The sequence below is a fragment of the Corylus avellana genome, chromosome 2, assembly GCF_965113065.1.
Source record: "Corylus avellana chromosome 2, dhCorAvel1.hap1.2, whole genome shotgun sequence".
In the NCBI taxonomy this organism is placed as follows: domain Eukaryota; kingdom Viridiplantae; phylum Streptophyta; class Magnoliopsida; order Fagales; family Betulaceae; genus Corylus; species Corylus avellana.
The window spans coordinates 3,712,600-3,735,049 of record NC_142491.1 but is presented as its reverse complement, the minus strand read 5'-3'; the positions used below and the strand labels follow the sequence as shown (position 1 = coordinate 3,735,049).

At 38.5% G+C, this 22,450-nt stretch overlaps 3 protein-coding genes across 3 annotated transcripts; all 3 read right to left on the bottom strand.

The window, feature by feature from the left end:
- Positions 1-422: 422 nt before the first annotated feature.
- Positions 423-7,713, bottom strand: LOC132164972 (DEA(D/H)-box RNA helicase family protein). Its single transcript, XM_088512506.1, has 8 exons — positions 7,201-7,713; positions 5,783-6,423; positions 4,527-4,721; positions 3,240-3,427; positions 2,286-2,499; positions 1,342-1,473; positions 969-1,144; positions 423-850 (listed from the first exon to the last, which is right to left on the bottom strand). Exons 1-8 carry the CDS (start codon positions 7,547-7,549, stop codon positions 625-627), a joined length of 2,121 nt encoding a protein of 706 aa, XP_088368632.1. The 5' UTR covers positions 7,550-7,713; the 3' UTR covers positions 423-624.
- Positions 7,714-9,378: 1,665 nt separating this feature from the next.
- Positions 9,379-11,061, bottom strand: LOC148587208 (uncharacterized). Its single transcript, XM_088513858.1, has 3 exons — positions 10,591-11,061; positions 9,984-10,530; positions 9,379-9,833 (listed from the first exon to the last, which is right to left on the bottom strand). The coding sequence occupies exons 1-3, from the start codon at positions 11,059-11,061 to the stop codon at positions 9,379-9,381; spliced, it is 1,473 nt and encodes a 490-aa protein (XP_088369984.1).
- A 2,214-nt stretch (positions 11,062-13,275) lies between these two features.
- LOC132182294 (uncharacterized) lies at positions 13,276-22,221 on the bottom strand. The gene is made up of 5 exons (XM_059595496.2): positions 21,827-22,221; positions 21,586-21,746; positions 21,350-21,380; positions 18,107-18,209; positions 13,276-13,605 (listed from the first exon to the last, which is right to left on the bottom strand). Exons 1-5 carry the CDS (start codon positions 22,187-22,189, stop codon positions 13,499-13,501), a joined length of 765 nt encoding a protein of 254 aa, XP_059451479.2. The 5' UTR covers positions 22,190-22,221; the 3' UTR covers positions 13,276-13,498.
- Between the last annotated feature and the right edge of the window lie 229 nt (positions 22,222-22,450).

The following is a 22,450-nucleotide window of genomic DNA, read 5'->3' as shown; positions in this document are numbered from 1 at the left end:
ATGGTCTAATTAAGTGTATTGTAATCACACCAACATATCAATAAGAAGTTTCCACTTCCATGATTAAGATAGATCATCACGATTAATATGTTACAATCTTACCAGATAGAATGTTCAATTCCATCACTGACTATGAATTAGGGTTTATAAATCATAAGGTATTATGATTTAGATCTGAAGTGTAATAATTTCATTAACACACCTAAACCATATTTGATGTAACTTAAGGACTGCATATACATAAACGTCACATACATGTATATCAAAATCGTTTGATTTTAAATTGCACTTTTTATCCGCAAAACCATAATTTCAAACGCACTCTTAATCTCATAGGCAGTAACCGTGACCTTATTTGGTCTATTGGAGACCGAGCTGCAGGCATATGCTGCAGCAAACGTGGGTGACGGGAGAGGATAACAGAGTTGTGCAAGTATCTTTTTCATTTTCCTTCTTTTCTTTTCAGATGAAAACAATACAAAGTAGCAACTATGTAAAACATTGGCTGGCTGAGAGAATGAAGAAACTCCAAATATGGAGCATGTTTCCCCAGAATGCAGTGCATCTGAAAACTAAAACCAGCAATTGCAATTTGCATGAGCTATTGAGCTCTCTCTCATTCACCTAACATGCACATGGCAAGTCGTGCAATGGGTGACCCTTCTGGTTTCTTTCCATTATCTTTCGTGCAAGGGAAACTTGCTTCCCAACCACAAAGATGAATGCTGTACCCTTCCCACCGGCACCTCTAGCTGTTCTCCCAACCCGACGCACGTATTCACTTGGATCACGCGGGAAGTCGAAGAGTACAACATGATCCACCCCGGTAAAGTCGATTCCACGGGATGCTCTGAAATAAAATTTTAGCTACATCAAAGCTGCTCTATTATGCATTTCGTTTCATAGAAAGATGCTGGTGCTATGAAGTTGATTAAAGGTAAATAATGCATAAAACTCAAATAAAATACCTATCAGTGCAAACCAAAAACCGAGAGACTTCATCTGCCTGAGAACGGGTGAACTCCTTGAAATTTGCAAGCCTTGATTCTTGAGCCACAGCAGCATGGAAGGGTAGAACTTGGACGCGGGTTCCTTTTCTATCACAACGTTTTAATACATTCTCAACTTTTCTACATGTGTCAATCTGCAAATTGAAAAGGTATAAGCTACCATAAATCAGAATGATTCAAATAACTTACGAATAAAATGTTAGATATATGTTTTCTTTATACATGTTGATCAAGTAAGAAACTGATAACCTAGCAAAAATCACAGTGAGACACAAGCCAGCGATACTAGAATTACACAGAGAGCCCCAAATGCATAAGAGCTCGAATGTACCTTGTTACAGAAAACAATTGTCTTGGAAACTGGCTTTCCCTCCACCAGATGCAGAAGAGCAGATTTCTTATTCAAAAAAGCAGTTTCTGGATTTCTTTCAATCTCATCTTCTCCACTGCAGTCTACAAGAACCTGGACATGCGACCTTGTAATTAATTCATGATCAGAACATTTTAGACATTTTATATTCAATGCTTACCCTTGTATATCTTTAATGCTTAAAGAAGTAATTTGTGTATGCTGTGCATTATTGGACCCACCTGGACACCTATGCCAACAACAGAATAAAAATATGAACTCTATACCATGAAAAGAGTCAAATTTTGAATGGTCTCTGACCAAACTTTATTGTTACTTTGCTTTCTTCCAGGCATTTCTTTCTTTTTTCACTTTAATACTTCGAATATGATGGAGCACTTTGCAAGATGGGGGAAAATCTGAGTCCAATCCCTGAACTTGTACCACCGTTGGGAACTTTGAGCTCGCCTTTGCCGTTGTCATCCTATGTGGAATTGTCAATGTGTCTTGAAGATTTTGACAGAGAAAGAGGTACTGAACAAACTTGGTGATTGTAGGATTGTAACCATGCAAGAGGGCTGGAGAATGGAGAGACTGAAGAGAGAAGGAAAGACAGATTATTTTGCTCTGTTCTTATTCCTAGAGCAATTTTTCTTTCACAATTTTTTTTTTTTTTTTTTAAATAGTAGGACATTGTTTTGACAATCACATGTAAGTCGCACAATATTTAACAAAATCTAAACGAGAGAAATGAATGGATGGATTAAATTGACAAAATATGAAACTTTAGGGTAAACACCACCCAAACTAGAAACCTAATGGCCAAACTGACAATTAAGCTAACTTGGAAGAATCAAAATGTAATAAGGCCTAATAACAACAATAATAAAGAAGAAAGGGAAAAGGAAAGAACAATTGAAACCAACCTCTTCAAGGCCAGGGCTTACACGGTGCATACCAGGTCCCATGATCACTTCACAATCAGGGAATACTTCAACTAGTTTGTTGTATATCTCTCGTGGTAAAGTTGCAGTCACAAATAGATATTGTGTAGTAACAGGTGAAGAATTTATCAACCTTTTCAATGCCACTTCAAAATCCTCATCATTGAAGAGTATATCAACCTCATCCAAGACAGCGCTGCAACACAATGTTTTAATTAATTTTAGCACTGGCATAATATCTCGTAAAATATAGCTGTGCCATGCAGGTAGATCCATCAATGCAGGTAATGAAGATTATTTGATGGGTCACAACTAGGAGTTCCCAAAACAAAAATTGGTTCCAATGGAAGACAATAACAGTGCAGCTGCAGCTCCAAAGGAAAGATACAAAGTACATTCAGCACAGCTACTGTTTAGCTTTTGTCAGATTAGAATGGCTACATACCAGCCAGTGAAAGAAACCAACATGAAGTATGTCCTAATCATGTTGCACATGTTATAAGCAAAACATAAGTTGAATCACATTCATTTTCTAAGCAGCCATGAGGTAAGCAGGTACTATATAAATATCCCTATTAAATGGGTGAAAGGCACTTATTTACTTGCTACATAGCATGTCAGCTCTAGTTCTCAGCCAATAACATGCATTAAACAATTTCATATGGAGAGAAATCCACGTCAAAAGTAAAAATTGGTTGCCAAGTTTCAACACTCCTATAGCGTGCTACTACAAGTTCACTTCATACAATATGCATAAGTATGACGAAGACTATGCTGCTACTTATTATACACTTAGAGAACAATATACAAGATCAAATGGGATGGCACGCATTGCACAAAAATTCATATTAAAATGCTTATAATTCTCTAAAATCACAAATAGGCCCAATTATAGGACAAAAAGATATGTTATAAATTAACGGGAAATTGGGTTACCATCTTAGATTTGTTAACTGCAAGAAGCCTTCTTTGATCAGAAACAAGAACCGGCCAGGTGTCGCAATTAGAATATCGACACCTTGTTGTAAATTTTCCAATTGAGTTTTCTGCCGAAAACCACCGGTCACAACCATAGATTTGAATGGCACACCAAATTTTGAGATCGCTCTGCAATTACACAAAACCTGCAATGGTTTTCATTTAAATTAACAGCCATAACATATCCAGAACCATACATCAAAATATTTTTCTTAACTTAAATGTAAACAAGCATCACATTGCATTCATAAATGGTGACATTTTTTCATCATGGTCGTGATTACCTATTCAATTAACAATTCTATATAGCATAACAACTAGTTTCCCTACAAGCAGAGGGCCCGTAGTAGAAATGATGCAACACATATCCCTAATGAAAATTCCTATTTCCAGCATAAGGATATTGAGATGGTTTTTGTCATAGAAAATATAGAGAACAAGGGTCCAATTTGAAGGAAGACATTACGTACAATGAAATTTTTATATTCAAAAAGTGAGTTATGGGTTCATACAAATCAAAAGTTTATCGAACTCAGGGTGGTACCAACACACTTCAAAGGAAATAGGATTAGAGATTCTACATCACAAGCTAATACATTGACACATTTACAACAGCTTACTATCGTATTATACAATCACATTGCATCACGATAACCAATATCGAATGAACTTCATTGAGTATCATCTCAATAATGGACAAAATCCATTTTTAAATCCACAAACTCAAATATCTCTTGATCCCTATTATTTGCAGGCTTCATGACTTCCAGATCACAATTCTGCAACATATACAGTTTTTTTTTTTTTTCCTCTTTTGGTAAGTACCCTTATCTAGGGACGTCCAATCTGTAAATATTATACACACGTCGGTAGGTGTAACTACCTCTTCCATGTCCTCTTTTTTCACTCATCCAAGCGGCCCTGCAACTTGGCATTTCCTAATCGCTTAGTTTATTGGAGAAGATAAATTCTTGAATAAGTTCAAGAAGAAAGGCCGCAAAGAAGGAAAATGAGAACAGAATTAGATCTAATATTAACAAGTCATGGTTATGGTTCTGGTTCAAGTCAACAAAATTTACAATTCACAAGCTTACAATTTACAATTCATGATGCGTGGTTACCAGTCGAGTTTGAGCAAAATTAAGTAGAAAACTAAAAACCAAATATAGCAAAATGAAGAAAAACATGCAAAAGTGATACAGCAAAGCAGTGTGCTGATATGAGCTGAGCACAACAGCAACAGACCTGAGAAGCCAACTCAGCAGTTGGTACCATGACAACAACTCGAGGATTTTGTGATGAGCTTTTGCTAAGTTCTTTCATTTCTTCTTCCCTAAGACACTGAATTATTGGTGCAAGATATGCCAATGTCTTCCCAGATCCACTTTGATCGGCTATAATACAGCTCTTCCCCTCAATAACCGGTGGAAATGTCATTGCCTGTTATTCAAGATGTTCACCATCGGCATAAGTTGCAGTCAACATTTAAGCTGAATGAGCTTTCTTTGACAAATATGAGTTTTAGCCAAAAAAAAAAAAGAAAAAAAAATGCTTTAGGGCACGCACACCTTTGTACAATTTGAATAACTTCATAGCCCAGTATATTAGATGTAAATCATACAGAACTCAATTCAACTAAGCCTTAGTTCCAATTAAAATAGATGCATATCATAAAGCGCAAACAATGATAGGGACTTTCCTAACAAACTACCATCTGAAATGTAACAGCTAAGGTACCCTTTTACTTGAACCTAGAGCAGGAGGTTGTCATAAAAATACTGGTATGATGTTAATCCAGATAGATGCAAGATGTCTGACATCACCTCCCAGAAATTGGAATGCAATATGACTGTCAGCACAGACACAAATCTAAGCATCTTAGTTTTGTAATGCAATTACATAACCCAAACCAAAATGAACCAGAAGACAATCTATAACTCAGTTTTGTTTTGCCGTGGGGGGAGGGGGGCAGGGTAGAGAGAGAGAGAAGAGTAATGTTATCCCAACGGAAGTAAACAGCTTTTCCAAAGATTGAATTTGCATAAAAGGACAGGGTGGTGAAACGTAATTACAAAAGTATACAAGAACAACTACAATGATTAATATTATGAAAGATCCACCATATCACAAAAGAAGCAAGCTCTTGAAATCCAATCGGATAGGAAGAAAATAGAGCATGCATAAGACCACATATTGTATGGTCAAATGGCAAGTGAGCAGATAAGATGACCATAAAGTCAGATACCTGTTTCTTTCAAGTAAGAAGCTCTGAAGTACAAGAATAGAAGTGGCACTAATTCATAGACCAGATAATTGACAAGAACCTCGTAAATTTGCAGGCAAATATTATGAATTGGACAATTCTGGAATTTAATAGGACCCAAAATCATGTGCCCAACCAAATTCTTTGAATGGAGATAATATTTACACCCACCCACACACACACACACATACCTATATATAGCTTAAATTTGGTTAACATGAAGATAATGTCGATATACCTGAATATGTGAAGGGCGCAAGAAAAGCAGCTCCCTTAGAGATGCAATCATAAATTCACTGCAGCCCAAGTCTCTAAAGGATTTTTTACTAAAAAAGCCATTGCCAGGGGACAACTTCCTCCTTGGCTTTAGAAAGTCTGACGATTCAGATCTAGAGTTATGCATGGAACCTCCCCTGCCCCAACCTCTTAAGTTACGAGCAGAAACTCTTGGAGCTGAAATTTCCGATATCCGAGTTTCAGTGTCAGATTTGTAATGTTTAGCTGGTTTGTTTTGATAACCTTGTTTCGGCGTTATATCAGAATGATCAAAATCATCTGACGTCCCTCTTACTTGCATCATGTCGCCGACTTCTTGAGACTGGGAAGCTCCTGCAACTATTCCTCTATTTCTGAAGGCATTTTCTTTCTGCTTTCTCCCAATATCTTCAAGTTTAGGGTGTGAAATGACAGACTTACCAAATGACCTATTTTTCACAAATAGCTTGTCATCATTTTCACTTACATTTTGCTTTGTCTGAGAAGTATTTTTGACAAGAGCTCTCACTCTCTGTGCTTTTAGCCGCCCAAAATTTCCTGCAGACCCCCTGTGAAATGCTGTTAGAGAACCACTGGCTGTAGTAGCTGGCACACCCTCAATTCCTGTCAAAGAAGAAAGAACCTATGAGGGCATTGGATTAAACGAATAAACATGAGGTTATTAAGAAGAAAAGAAATGAGAAAGAAAGACGAAGCTTAAAGGTTTTATTGCACAAATATCAAGGAAGATGGTACATATATGAGGACAACCTACTGGTCTTGTGAGTCAGATTACAGAAGATGAAAAGCAAATCACTAGCTCAACATAAAAATTTACAAGTTTAATGCATATGTTTGAGAAAAATAAATCATTCAGTGTAGATGAGGTATAAAATCCAATTGCAATTGAATTCTTTCAAAACCATACATTTGGAAAGCAAGACCGATAAGTTCAATTCATTTTGGGGCCAAGACAAGAAATGGGTTTTAATAAGGATAGAAGCCAGAACTACCCAGCAATCCACTTCTTCACAGCTTACACAATGCATTGGAGCCCATTGCATGGAAAGTTGAACCAACCCATTTCTTCACAGTCTCTCTCCTCTACTATTATGATTTTCTTAGCAGATAGAACCAGAGAAAAATTAGAATTTTCTCTTTATTGCTATCTATAGCTTCATTAACTCTTCATCTCTGTTTTTCTCTGAGGCATTGAGATGTTAAATAAATGCTTCCATACCATTTGAACGAGTAACTATGGAATGGTCATACATTTTGATGGATTAAGGGATTCAGCCAGAAATTAGTTCAATTGGGTCTAACTCAATGAAGTAGGGTTCCAATGCATTGAGCAGAAATTGAATAATTGGGCAGAAAGAGCAGCTTCATTAGCATAATTACCAGTAATAGAAGTCGTTGCATCTCTAGCATCATCCAGACGATTGAACTGTTCCTTTTTATTCAAAGTGTTAGCGGTGGATGGTTTCCACGAGAGAATGTCTTTGGAAGGAGAAGGAGAATCGTCACTTCCTCCCCAAACAATGAACTTTTCACCAGTGTCATCATCGACAAGCTGATAAGCTCCAGGAGTTTCCATGGGCGTACGAGTATACCCAGCTCTGACAACCAATCTGAGACCCCTCTCATACCGTTTGAACGATGAATTCCAGTTGGGTTCAAGGAGTCTTGGTTTAGGTTTGGCGCTCAAGTTTGCAGGTATTGGAGCAGGAGGAGCTTTTGCCAGCAGCATTTCCTCTGCTTCTCTTGTATTTTATCAATCACAAAAAACAATAACAACAAAATTCAAGACATTTCTGCAATAGCTGGGAAGAAGAAGAAGAAGAAGAAAGAAGAAAACAAATTGAAATTCAATAGTTGAAGCAAAGGTTAGGATTACTGTGGCAGATATGCTTGTTGGAGCTGTTTCTGCTTCTGGGTTTGCGGTGAGAGTAAAGATAAAGATTACTGTGGGCCTGGACTTCCAACCGTTGCCGCTAACTTGGGCCCATTCTTTCGGAATAAGTCCAACCACTTCCAAAATGTATATATATATATATATATATATATATATATATATATCTTATGTGCTACTTTTATCACATTTTTTCAAAGATTAATGCTATTTTGCATTTTTTTTTTCAACATTCTCTTAGCGTATTCAGATGATGTTCAATTTACCCTTTAATATTTTTTTAAAAATTAAGATTGATGTAAAAGTGGATTGAGCATGTCACGTTAAACGAATATGTTAGAAGAATGCAAAATAGTATTTCTCTTTTTCTTCTGTACATTGTGCACACAAATTTTTTTTTTTTTTTAATGATAGAAGGCTAGAAGCTCTCAACCTTTTCTTTAGAAAACCCTCATTTTGGTGGAAACCGATCCTCTCTATTTCATTTGAAATGGAGAGGGTCCATTTAGTGTATTTAGAGGGGCATAGTTGTCCATTTAGTTTTTGAACAAATTTTTTTGGACAACTATACCCCCCCTAAATACACTAAATGGACTCTCTCAATTTCAAGTGAAATGGAGGGGATCTTTCTCCCGTTTTGGTGAGGCTTCCCACCATTACATGCGTGTGCTTTGGGGGAGGAAGGATGAGCTTTATCTCTTCCCTCTTCCCATCTCCCGCCTTCCTTCCCCTTTTTGTTTCTCAGTTTCTGTTTCCTCGCTTTCTCGCTAGTTTTCCAACCTAATATATAACTTCACCTCCTCCACCACCACAAACTCGATTTCTATCCACCCTCTTCAGCCTCTATTCTTCAACACCATCCATTTTTCACTAAGGACCTGTTTGGGATTACGTTGAAAAATAAAGCTTTTAAGTCAAAAAGTGCTTTTGGGTAAAAGCTTCATTTTTAAACTTTTGTCAAAAGTGTGTTTTGGCCATTTTTAAGTTTTTGCCAAAAAAGTGCGCTTTTGCCAAAACGCAATCCCAAACATGCTCTAATAAACTTCTTCAATGAATTCGGCCAAAAGCAACTTCTCCACCTCTTCAGCAATGGCCATGTTTTGCTCGAGAGCAAACTTCCTTCTCTCTTGCTTCACTCGCTTCATCAATGGGTCCACATTCAGCTAATGGACAATCTCATCGAGACTAATCTCAGGCATGTCTTCATGTGTCCATGCAAACACCTCCATATTTTCCCAAAGAAAGCTGATGAGGCCTTCTCGGATTTTCGGGGATAGTTGTGAGCCAATCTTCACAACTTTGCCTTCCCCCATGAGTACTTCTACCAGCTTCTCTGCTGGTTCACCCTTCAACTCTCCCTCATTTCTGCTACCCACATTGTTGATCGTTAGGGTAGTAGATCCCGAGGGTTTCGTCAGCGAAGTGTTATAACACTTCCTTACTGCCACCTGATCTCCTTTCACTTCTCTGACTCCTTCTTCTGTCAGGAACTTCATCTTCAAGTGGTAAGTTGAAGTTGCAGCCTTTAACTTGTTCAATAAGGGTCGACTGATGATTGCGTTGTAAGCATATGGTCGGTCGATTACTAGAAAGTCCACCATGATTGTTGCTTGTTTATGAGTTGTTCCTGCCGTAATAGGAAGGGAAATCAACCCCATGGGTTGGACTTACTCTCCAGCGAATCCGACTAGTGATGATCCGAATGGTTTGATCCTCTCCCGATCAATGCACATTTGTTTGAAAACTGGCCAATATAGGATATCGGTCGAGCTTCCATTGTCTACCAGGATTCGGTGGATGGCATGATTAGCCACTGTCACTGTCACCACCAATGTGTCATCGTGGGGCATTAAAACCCCCTCTGCATCTTCTTCAGAGAATGATAGAATTATCGGATCCTTCTTTTGGGCATTTGAGGGCCTTTCAAGAAGAAAAACCTCTTTTACATTTATTTTTCTCGCATGAGCCTTCCTCGCAGAGTTGGACTCTCCTCCACCAGCTAATCCTCCCAAAATTGTATGAATCTTGTCTATCATATCCTGATTCCAAGGATTTTGGCAGTTGTCCCGATCTCTCCTCGGCTCATTGCGTCTTTGCCGCTGATCTCGTCCCCATTCGGGGCCTTCATTATTCGCCTCCAGCCGCAGAGGCTAGTTCTCTTGAGGGTTTCTATCCCTCTTTCTTTCTCCAACCAAGAACCTCACCAATCATCCATTCTTGATGAAGTTTTCAATTTCCATTCGCAAGGATATGCAATTCTAGGTCAGGTGACCGTGATTGTTGTGGTATTCGTAAAACTTTTGGTTGTTGCACTTCTGCGGAGGAGTTCTCATCTTTGATGGCCATCCAAAGTTGGGATCCCTCTTGATCTCCATGAACACCTTGGTGATACTAGTATTCAGATGAGTCAATCTTTGGTCCCGTTGGTGGAAAGGCTGTAACTTCTTCCCCGAACTCTTTAGGCTCATTTTCTCCTTTCTCTTCTTTTCGGAGCCCCCAAATGCTATCCTGCTGCTACTAGCTTCACCTTGACCACTTTGCCTTTTTAACTTCATCAGGACACCAATGGTTTCCTCCTGGTTTATGAACTCTTTGGCTTTGTTCATAAACTGACGAAGAGTCACTAACGTAGGTCTTCGAGCTAACTCGGTCATCAGTTTCCCCTCGGTTCTGATTTCGTTCATTAAAGCTGATAGCACCATTTCTTTCTTCGGGTTTTCTACACTAAGCTTTTCCCTGTTAAACCTAATCATGTAGTCCTTCGAGGACTCATTCTTCCCTTGCACGAGGGATAGCAAGTAGGCAAGGGACTTCTTCCTCTTTCGAATTGCCAGAAATTGAGTTAAGAACTAGCGTCCGAGGAATTCGAAGTTGTCTACGAACTTGGGAAGCAACTTCTCGAACCATTCTCTGGCATCCCCCTTCAAGTTTAGAGGGAAGGCTCGGCATGCGATCTCGTCGAGAGTGTAATGGAGGACAAGGTGAGCTCGGAAGCTCTCCATATGATCAGTCGAATCTCCGCTACCATCATATATGTCGACACATGGGACTTTAAACTTCTCGGGCAGGGGAAACCTCATTACTTGATCAGTAAATGGCAAATTCATGCTTTGCATCAGATCCTCTACGACCGAGCAGTCTTCTCCTCCATGAGCCATTTGCCGAGCCATCTCCGCATATTTCAACTTCAAATCTCTCACTTTATCATCAACATCGGTGGTTTCATGCCTCTCATGATGAGAACCACCTTGAATGGTTGTTTTATGGTCGTCTCGAGCAAAACTATCTCGATCATCGTGTGGTCGCTTCTCTCTACGTCTTGCTTCACGTTCCCGTTCCCCTCTCATCATGAGTCGAGAAGCGAGATCTTTCAATTTAGAGCTTCTCTATAATTCATTATAAAGCCCAATTTCACCTAGTAACTAAGCAATATGGGACTTAGTACCCATGACTATTTTTATAAACCATCCACTCTATGTGGGCTTCTTCTCAACTTTCCAATATGAAATCGGGGTGTTACAAACTCCCCCTTTTAAATTCATGATGTCTTTGTCAGGGCCACATCATGTAGTGCTCTAGTACCACATGACCTAGCGTTACTAAGTGGCTCTAATACCACTTGTAATGACCAGAGAAAAGCGCTAGCCACATCTGTGCTATTACTCCAAAATGATTAGTCAATTTGGAGCTTCCCTATAATTCATTATAAAGCCCAGTTTCACCTAGTAACTAGGCAATGTGGGACTTAACACCCATGATTATCTTTATAAATCAGCCACTCTATGTAGGTTTCTCTTCTCAACTTCTCAATATGGAATCGGAGTGTTACAAACTTCACATCTTAAAGTGTTGACGTCCTCGTCAGGGCCACAGGGCCACATTATGTAGTGCTCCAATATCACATGACCTCGTGTTACAAGTGGTATCATAACCACTATGCTAAAGAAACTCCGAATGCCTAAGTTAATTCCTTGGAGGAAGAGCAATTTATCGAGCAATTTGATAAACAAAGCTCAAGAATCAGATCTTAGATTATGAGAGAATTCTCAGAATGTCTTTGTACCATGTGTAGGGGCCTATTTATAGGCTTAAGAGTTGAAGTGAGCTTGAATTGGTTCTCCTGAAGAGCAATGTGGGACTTAACACCTATGACTATCTTTATAAACTACCCACTCTATGTGGGCTTCTCTTCTCAACTTCTCAATATGAGATCGGAGTGTTACAAACTTCCCATCTTAAAGTGCTGATGTCCTCGTCAGGGTCACATTATGTAGTGCTCCAATATCACATGACCTCGCGTTACAAGTGGTATCATAACCACTATGCTAGAGAAACTCCGAATGCCTAAGTTAATTCCTTGGAGGAAGAGCAATTTATCGAGCAATTTGATAAACAAAGCTCAAGAATCAGATCTTAGATTATGAGAGAATTCTCAGAATGTCTTTGTACCATGTGTAGGGGCCTATTTATAGGCTTAAGAGTTGAAGTGAGCTTGAATTGGTTCTCCTAAAGAGCAATGTGGGACTTAACACCTATGACTATCTTTATAAACCACCCACTCTATGTGGGCTTCTCTTCTCAACTTCTCAATATGAGATCGGAGTGTTACAAACTTCCCATCTTAAAGTGCTGATGTCCTCGTCAGGGTCACATTATGTAGTGCTCTAATATCACATGACCTCGCGTTACAAGTGGTATCATAACCACTATGCTAGAGAAACTCCGAATGCCTAAGTTAATTCCTTGGAGGAAGAGCAATTTATCGAGCAATTTGATAAACAAAGCTCAAGAATCAGATCTCAGATTATGAGAGAATTCTCAGAATGTCTTTGTACCATGTGTAGGGGCCTATTTATAGGCTTAAGAGTTGAAGTGAGCTTGAATTGGTTCTCTTGAAGAGTTATCTTCCGAAGAGTTGAGATAGACTTGAACTGGTTCTCCAATTATCTCCTGAAGAGTTGTGATTGGATTTGGGCTCTTTTAGATAAACTTTGAATTGGATAATCTATAACCCAGATTATCCGATAGAGCTTCAATTGGATTGCATCTCCTGTTATTTAATTAATACCAGAGGCCTAAGGCCCAAAATTTGATGGGTTTGTAGAGTTAATTTATTCCCAACACATATAAATTAATTATTTAAGATATTAGTTGATTTCTCTAATTAATCTTAACTATAATTAAATAAACAGTTTGAATTTACAAAAAATAAAATAAAATATCTTGGAAAGACTGTCAAACAAAGGTGCGACTGAGAACGATGCTCCAGCCATTACTGTAATGGGCAATAATGGCTGAGAACGAACCCCCACTTGCATCAGTGGGCCTAAGGGCCACGACGCAGTCAAGTCACACTCTAATCGCACAGCCATGGTTCATCATCATCCAGACTATCTCGAGATAGGACAACGTCGCTATGTAAATAGCTCTTTTGTTTCATAACTTTTCGATGTGGTACGCTGCGCTTTGTTGTGAAACGTTTCCTCCAATCTAGCAGTGATTGCTTGGTTTAATCCCTGCCATTATGTTCAATAGAAAACGGAAACAATTATAGAAACAAAAAGAAAGCAATCCAAGCTTTTGTTTGGCATGTACTTATTATTATTCATACCAAAAAGAATGAGAGTCTGGCAATATCTATCATCGAGTGTAGCACACACACTATTCAAAGATTACATAATTAGTTGAGTTAAAATAAGATTTCCTACTAAGGCTATGCCGCTAGAGTAGAGCTGGAGAAAAACTGAAGCAAAATTGTCCCGAGGCCGGGTCTCTCCTTTTCTTTGGTTACTCACTTTCACTTTGGGAGAAATATCTCTGAGCATCAAGTGGCTGCTTCCAGGAGTTTGAATCATCTACGTCATAAGCATTTCCTCCATTCATCGGTGCAAATGCTGTGATAATAAAAAAAAAACAAAAAAAAAGCACACACACATACACACAACACACATCAAATGCATTAGCATTGCACCAAAAACATCCCAATTCAAAATGGTTGTCAAAATAGAACAAAGAACCATTCAGCTATTGGGCAACTACACAAAGGCACAGGCAGATATCCCAAGCAATTTACAGCACTAAATACACCCCAAGTTTGAAGGGAGACTAAGTCAGGCATTTAGATGTCACATGATAATGAAATCCTTCATCTTTGTTTTACATGACATTTGAATCTATGTAGTTTTTTTAAAATAAGTTATGATCAAATAGTTTTACAGGCAGCTATGGTGGGCCTAATCCTAAAAGTGTAAGCTAGGTAATGGGTTTGATCCCTGTAAGCATTTCATGAAAATGTCTTTAATAGTCATTAACAAAATCTCTGCAGTGTGACCCTAATTTCTTTAATTAATCCAAAATAAGGAATAAGGTAGCCCCCATTCTCAACACAAAGCACAATGAAATGATTCCATTTCTACTCTAGTAATATCTTAAATTTACTATTTCATATTGTGGGGCAAGTGAATAAAGCATATATAGCAGAAGGTGTGCAGTGAACAAAAATTGCTTTGCTGCAGTTACCAAAGAGAAGTCAACTATTAGGGATGCTTTTCCAATGCTATAATCGCACCATTGAAGGATATGTAATTATAAATCAGTTCCAATTCAATCAGTGAAATGTAGCTTGATAAAACCGGACAGCCAAATGCTTGCCGGAAAATTACAATTAGCACAGATTTATTGGAGGAAAAAAAAAAAAAAAGGAATAATTACACTGTACCCACCAGTTCTATTCTGATTTGCCAGCCTATACATATTCTTTATTATTTTTTCAACCCTAAATTGTTAAAATTCGGATGTTTAAGTCACTTGTCTTAAAAAGAAAACCAGAAAATACAATACTAAATATATTTTACTTATTTACAATTTGAATATATTTTGAACTCATGAACCAAGCAAATAGAATTAGACCTCAATTGGATAAATTTAACTTTCTAAAACACAGGATAATAAATCAAACTCAACCCAAACCACAAATGGTAAAATATCATCAACCTAGAAAATTGAAAACCATAAATGAAAACCTATAAGTTGAATCAAAGCTTGAATATTGGGCCATATATCCCAGCTGAAGTATTATGTCATTCAACTTGATACATTTACTCTAGGAGGAAGATGTGTCATTCAATTTGTCTCTTATGAAGTTCCTAACTCATAACAATGTGTTTCACAGGTTCAGGCTTGGCTTGGAAGAAAACTTTGTATCTCATGCTTTTATCAAAAGCCCATTACCGAAGGTCAAAGCCCACCATGTGTTTAAATAGAAAAAAGGCCCGCCTCCACAACTAGTGAAACACGTGTTTCACATTAAACCCCCTTTTAAGTGGGTTATGAATTCGCAGGCTGGGGAGGTTGGGGAGGCTCCTACTTCTGGTCAAGACCCAGTTGAGGAAGCAGGTTTGGAGGTAAGGGATATGAGTCAAGTGGATCCGTGCTCTACCCAGCTCTATGGTCCTCTGGTAGGCTCGCTGGCAGCCCTTGATGCCTTGGATGCTGGAGTGCTAGACACGTAGACTTCTCCGGGGGATATTGACATTGTGCTTGGCCAACCAAAAGCCAGCCATCTACCGTAGAGCCTCTGATGATCCAGCCAAAGCATTTGACTCTCCCCCCTCCATCAGATTTTGCCGTTTGAAGATAATTAGAATACAGGTATTAAGAGATTGCATGAAAAGGTATTCTTGGAGGGTGAAGCGAAAATTGAAAACATGGTGGTGCTGAACATGGAATTTGAACAGAATGATGCTAGTATTACATTCTCCTCAGCCCTTGCTCCTCTTCCCACTCCTCGCTTCTTCTTCAAACTATGCCCCATTCTCACCACACCTCCACTCCAACCAGACCCCTTTTTGCTTTTTCTTCAAATACAAACCAACCCAATTCACCTCTTCACCAAAACCCAAAACCCACGCCTCAATTTAGAGCAGAGTTCAACGGCTCAACGTGATTTCAAGGCCAAGATCATATGAAAAATGTTTGAAATCACAGAAGAGAGATGTTTTGAGAGAGATAGAGAGTAAAATGAATTTTATATATATATATATATGAGTGCTAGAGTCGCTTTTAAAACAAGTGCCATTTTGAGGGATTCCCTGAAACGAGAGCAAGAACTGCCTTCTAGTTAAGAGTCTTTTGGAGTTGAGTTTTGGGGTCTTGATAGCTAAACGGGAAAACTACACTTACCCTAGTTGCAATGTACCCCCAAACATCAAAAAATTGCAATGTCCCTGCTATTTTACTAGCCCCTTTTAATTACCTCATCAGTTATGATTTTCTATTAAATCCTAACAAATGAAGCAAAAATACCCATTCGTAAAATAAAATAAAAACGAAGTTAAAAAAATAAAAAATAAAAAAGCAAAAAAATGACCCACGGGTCATCAATTTTTTTTTTTTTTTTAATAAGTAACTCAAAAAACGCAGAGGGACACAAACCTAATACACAAAATATACAAAAGAGCCCCTAAACTCCAAAAACATAAAGAAATTAGAAGTAAGCAATCTATTAAACGTTACTATCCATGTATAAAGGGTGTATAATGGGCATTTTACAAATTAGGTGATATGCAGGTATAATGGACATTTCATACGTTAGTCATCTTAGTCAATGAAAAATGTTAACAGGCTAGCAGAATAGCAGGAGACATTGCAACTTTTTGAAGTTTGAAGAATATTGCAAATTTAGTGATAGTTTAAGGCGAGCAAGTATAGTTACCCAAGCGAAAATTTAAAAATTTTGATCTTTTCTTTTGGAGATGCTCTTATGCCACTAAACTACCACCCACCAAAATGCAAAATCTATGGTCGAAACAATATCCTACCCACCCACCAAAACCAAAAACCTGTCATACAAGCTTTCCAGATTTTTCCCACAGTTTTGTAATGGTGGGGAAAATTCAAGAACCCGTTATACAACTTGACCCTGCGTGAGTTTCCCAGGTGCTTGTGGTGATAAAAGAGGAAATCCCCAATGACGGTAAGATTAGAGACAATCTACACTCACAGTGTCTTAAGGCATTCCTGGAATTGTGTTGTAACTACTACATTTCAGATTACAAAACAAGGGTATTATTGACTTTTCACACACATTATTGGGATTGATACAGTCAATTATATCTAACTTTTTATACATTTTCTTTTTTTTATATAGACTTGAGGCAATTCTGACTTTTGATAGAAGTGGAGGGCACTATGGTCTTTTCTTGCAATGTTATTTGAGTCATTTGAAGTCAAACAATTAGAGGTGACTCATCATTTTGTATATAAAATAATCAAGTGTATCTTATGCTTTTGTATATATTCAACCCAAGTACAACATGGTCGTTTCGTGATCTCAAATCAAGGGCAAAATGGTCATTTTGAAGGGCAAAAACTCATGTGGCACATCTTCTGTCCGAAATACAGTAGAATTTGACCGAAGAGGAAACTGAAACTGAAACTTCAATTTTGGGGTAATTAAGAGTAGGGTAGTAGCTTAGAAGAGTAAGTGTAATTTACCCTAATTAAATAATAAACTTTGTATGTCAGGCCTTATTAACTTCAAAAGCTTTTGATTTTTGCTCATTATAATTTCAGGGCTGATGAAGGAGATGCATATCATATAAATATACACATGGTTAGCAATTTATGTCAATCACATGAAAGAATCTAATCTTTTGCCTCCGCCCCCCTCTCCCCCTCGGGGGGGTCAAAATTATTTTCGATATGTAGTTCTTTTACTCCATTGCCCTTTAGTGATTGTACCGTATGTGGATGCTAGACAACTTATGCTTGAAATCCAGGATTTCTTCTAATTATCTCACCAGTGTTTCAGGAGTCTTCCATAAAGGACTCTTAACCAAAAAACATATATCAAAAAAAAATTGGGGGGGAGGGGGAGAACAATTCTTTATGATAATATATGGTTCTTTTTCTTCAGTTTCCTAAAGTGATTGTACCATATGGCTTGACAACATATGCTTAAAATCAAGGATTCTATCTAATTATCTCATTAATGTTTTAGGAGTCTTACATAAAGGACTCTAACATAAGACTTAGGAGGGGAAGTTTCAGCACTAGCTTAAAACTATTTGGTGATAAGTGGGAAGTTCTTCTAACCAGCTAAGGGGCTAAAGTTAACGCCAGTTGCAAAAAATTACATTTAGCAAACTCACCTACACGATGTCAAGTGGTATTTGAGCTCAAGCACATTTAGATATGAAGCTGAAGACTGAGCTTGAGCTTGGACTCCTAGCTACAAGTTAGGAAGTTGATAGATAAACCTAGCTCAAGCTCCTACTTAGAGTATTGTTTTTACTTACAGCAATGGTATGTGGACTAGTCCCAAGAAGTTGGTGTCACCAATCATGAAATAAGATTTTGTGCAAAAAAATAAAAGCTCAAACACATTGGATGTACCTTTATCTCTCATTCGTTTCTCTCTGTCATATTCAAACTTATCCCGAATTCGGGTGACCATTTCCCGCGTATCACCTTGCATGTTCCTCTTGAAACCCTGGTCCTGCATTAAATCCAGTCATTTGTGTCGTAATGTCACACATAAGTAGACTATACATGAAGTGACCAAAATCTCAATCTGAATTAAAGGATATTTCTAGCACACAAACACATATGCAAGTCTCATAGCAGAATTTACAAAACTGAAACTGCACCCGTCTTGCATATATAAGGGTCATACTAGAGATAGATTTTTCCCTTTTCCTCTTTTGAACTATTCTCCCGGAAAAACTAGAAAAGACATGAATGGAGAGATAGGGGCTGAGCACCAACCCCTTAGGATTGGTATATAGCCCCTACCAATGGCCGTTAGTAGATGGTCTTTTGTACAGTCCAACCCAGGGGGTTGGCTACCAGCACAAACCAAACCCATCAGTTTGGTTGGTAGTTGCGGTGCCAACCAACCCAACAAGAGAAAATCTTAGCGGCCGACACTGTTCTGGAAGCCCTTGCAGTCACGAAGGGATTTGATTGTTTTCAAGAATTGGTTCCACAACCAAGTAGAGCCAAAGTAGAGATGTCAAGCACAAATGATGGATATGGATGAGCACAGATGATGATAAGTCAACTAATTGCAAATTTTCAAGCCTTCAATCTCAAGCCTATTTTACTAGTAAGGAACAGCAGCCGCGCTAGTTTTTTAAAAAATAAATAAATAAATAAAAGCAGTCTCAATGATGCCTTAAATCACAGCCAAGAAAAAGAAAAGAACGCATTAAATCACAGCCGTGTAAATTGTCTTTTACACGTTACAAACATGCAAATCTTATTCATTAATAAAAAATGCAAATATCCCTCTTTTTTCTTTTTTTATTCTCTTGATGATGCCCAAGTGAATGCATTAAATCAGACAGCCGAGTCGTTTATCCGTGTCTATCACCAAGGGTTTTTGCTCAGGAAAAGAAATCATTCACGAAGGATTCTCTCCGTTTGTACTTTGCTCCTTCATTGAGCACTTCCAACTACACAAGACTCTCTCTCTCTCTTGCTCTCTAACAAATTTTTCTCTTGCTAATATTTTTTACTTGTTTTTCTTAAGAGAATTCCTTTTTGGAGTTGAAATTTTTTTTTGATTAGTAGGGAGAAAGTGCTGAATCTTCATCCGTGTGTAGGTTCAGTGGACTCGCCTTCGAATTCCATGGAAATGGTAAGGGAGAAGCTTCTACACGTCTCTGGAAGCACAAAGGAGAGCTCTGGAAATGGTCTTGCATATATATACATATACATAATCGGATTGGGTTTACCAACATCCTAAACCGGACAAGTGATACCCTCAACGAGTTACCTACCGAACCTTGTTGGTTCAGGTCAGTTCGTTTGGGTCAACTCAATGATCACCCCTAATTGAGATGGTCATATACAAGACCATATAGCAGTAAATGTTACTGCATTCAAGTTGCACTTGAGCCTTCTAGCAGCAATTCCATCTAGTGAATCATGACTAACAGCCATTTTTTTTCTTTCTTCTTATGGAGCAATGTTCTCATCCAATTAGCATAACCACTAGCCAGAAACACTTACTTGAAGGAGAAAAACAAAATGCATGCTCTAGTGTCAAACACAGTAATTCCTCATTTGCAAATAATTAGTTTGCCAGATCTCCCATCTCAATTATTCACTGCAGAATACCAAAGAAAAATAACCAGAACTAGCTGAAGAGGCCATATTCAACAGCCTATCGGTATCACTCCTGTTCCCAATCATGGATGTCTATTCTGCAACTTTGCTTTTCTTCCTTTAGTAATAATTTTATCAAAGTAAAGAGGAATGTAAAGAGCAAGTTCTAAACTTTGTCTCCACAGAAAAACAAAACCTTTTTGTACCTTTACACATCAAACCACTAACAACAGTTCATAAATAGAAAGTAGAAAGTAATATGGTTAAATCTTTACAGATCCACAACTCTAACATCAGAAAATCTACCCATACCGGCTTTTGTGTGCTTGTTCGCATGCAATTATGTGATTGCGTGCTAAGGGTTGCGCCCCTCTGCGCTTTTTATTGCATTTTGACTTATAAAAAAAAAAAAAAAATTTATGCGATTGCGTGCAGATAACTTTTAAATAAAATAGCAATTGCAATCAAGTATAAGAGCTTGACTCTGTCATTCCTATCTGAAACTAAACTGTCTACCAGCCATCAAGCCTATGTGAGTTTTATGTGCATACAATATTGTGATTACATCCACGCAAGCAGCTGTGACACACAGAATTGAGTCCACCAAATCATGGTGAATTATCTATTTCTAATTTTCGAAACTGTCCAAAGTTTTCTTTTGATAAGTAAACGAAATATCATTAAAAGTGCAAGACGCAACTCAAGTACACGCGGATTATACAGGAGAAACAACTAGTTAGAAAAAGAGAACTAGTCAAGAAAATCATAAGAACTAACTAAGCACATTATAATCTAGAGCAGCTGCTAATGATGAAGAGTTTGAAAAAGAAAGCCATTGTCCTCTCACTGTTTTCAAAACTTGTATAATTTCTTTCCATCCAAAGATACCACAAAAGGCAAGATGACACCATCTTCCACACAGCTCTAAGGACTACCTCCCAACCCTCTCTAGCATGCAAAAAAGAACTCTCTTAGACACAAACCATCACGACTTTAAAACGCGTTGTTGTCATGAAGGGTGTAAGTATATATATGTGCACATCTCCGTCTCCATGCCCAGGCGATGTGGGACGCCACAAATTAGGCAATGTGCTTTTTATTAAGGTAATCCTTCCACTCTCATACAAGTACATCATCCTCCACCCGGCTAAACAACACTCAAATCTTTTCAATAACACCATCCCAAATAGCCTTGGCCTTAAAGGAGCTCCAAAAGGAAGGTAGGAGGAATATAAACCCATCAGTGTTTTATGTTTTAATGAAGTGTACAGTGGTACCTACATAAACGCATCAGCAACCCTATATCCGATTGTGCTTTCAAGTAAGACCCGTTTACCCAATCCCAAGTTTCTTAACTCTATCAGCATCATAGTCGAACTGTGTTTCTATGGTACTTTATATCAGAGAAGTAAGTCCCTTAATGAATTCAATTCCCAATTCCAATTCCTACCCATTTTTCATAATTTCTTGTTTATGATATTTCCAAAGCAAACAAGATGACATATAGAAGGCAAACCAAACCCATACCTTCACTGGCTCAGCAGCAGATCGCCTGCTCCTGAAACACAATCAAAAGAAAGGTAAAAGTAAGTGTTCATCGTCAACAGTAGATACTCCTACTACAAGCTAATTGAGCCGTATTTACTAAAATATTAAAAAATAAGCATATTCTGATATGAGTTACATTCATCAATGAGTGAAGTAGAGTTGTCTAAAATCTTGAATATTCTGATAATTCAGCCGTAGAAGGTGAAAAGGAAAACCTGTGTGGGGAAAAATCGTGATCATCATCTTCAGCAGAGTCGTAGTTGGCATGATCTAGGGCAATTCTCTTGGAGTAGCCTTCATCCCAGTACAGCCTCTCCCAGTTTTCTCTAAGTTCATTATACAACTCCATGTACTTCTTGCACCAAGGCTCGTGCTCCTTTATACAACAACAACTTAGAAAAGAAAGAAATAAAGAAGGGTATGCCTTAGAAATGAGAGGAAATTGAGGACTCTGACCGATTCCTTGAGGACGAGACGAGTGCGGCGCATGAACTGCTCCCGCATCTGCTTGCGGCGCTTGTTAGGGATGTTGTCCCTGGGTATCACGAACCGCTCACGTGGAGGCACGTGATCACCGATCTCGTGCATCTCGCCGTCCACTATCCACCACTCCGACTTCTCCTCCCCCTTCTTCGCCAGGGACGGCGAACTGGGCCGCCGCCGCCGCCGCACTGGAGATGGGCCCGCCTCTGTCCTGGCCCACCGGAGATGCTGGGCCGCGGAGCGGAGGCATGGAGCGAAGGCCTCCACTCGTTTGGTGAAGGAGAGCATGGGGATCGTCGTTGCTCTGTAGGTACTAGAGTATCTGTGTTGGTGCATACGGTGTGCCAACCTCCGGTCGTTATTGCATCTATGCCATATATATATATATACTTTTTCAAAGTTTTAAATACTAGTAATGCTACATATGCTCTCACTTTCGCACATAATAGTGGTTCCTCTTCATTAAAAAAAAAAAAATTAGTGGTTCCTCACTTTCACACATAATAGTTGTTCCTATCCATAGTATTTTGTAGAGAAATAATTCCATGGTCGGTTGAGTGCATAACACAAACACATCAATCCAAAGCCTCTAGCTTC

Coding starts and splice junctions, on each gene's coding strand:
- LOC132182294 (XM_059595496.2), bottom strand. CDS start 22,189: ATGCACCAACACAGATACTCTAGTACCTACAGAGCAACGACGATCCCC. Junction 21,381..21,585: donor CACGATTTTTCCCCACACAG/GTTTTCCTTTTC, acceptor ATTGTGTTTCAG/GAGCAGGCGATCTGCTGCTG. Junction 18,210..21,349: donor CTGCTGCTGAGCCAGTGAAG/GTATGGGTTTGG, acceptor GATTTAATGCAG/GACCAGGGTTTCAAGAGGAA.
- LOC148587208 (XM_088513858.1), bottom strand. CDS start 11,061: ATGATGAGAGGGGAACGGGAACGTGAAGCAAGACGTAGAGAGAAGCGA. Junction 10,531..10,590: donor AGAAGTTGCTTCCCAAGTTC/GTAGACAACTTC, acceptor GCAATTCGAAAG/AGGAAGAAGTCCCTTGCCTA. Junction 9,834..9,983: donor CGAATACCACAACAATCACG/GTCACCTGACCT, acceptor CGAATAATGAAG/GCCCCGAATGGGGACGAGAT.
- LOC132164972 (XM_088512506.1), bottom strand. CDS start 7,549: ATGCTGCTGGCAAAAGCTCCTCCTGCTCCAATACCTGCAAACTTGAGC. Junction 3,428..4,526: donor CTGCTGAGTTGGCTTCTCAG/GTCTGTTGCTGT, acceptor AAACCATTGCAG/GTTTTGTGTAATTGCAGAGC. Junction 2,500..3,239: donor CAGTTAACAAATCTAAGATG/GTAACCCAATTT, acceptor ATTGTGTTGCAG/CGCTGTCTTGGATGAGGTTG.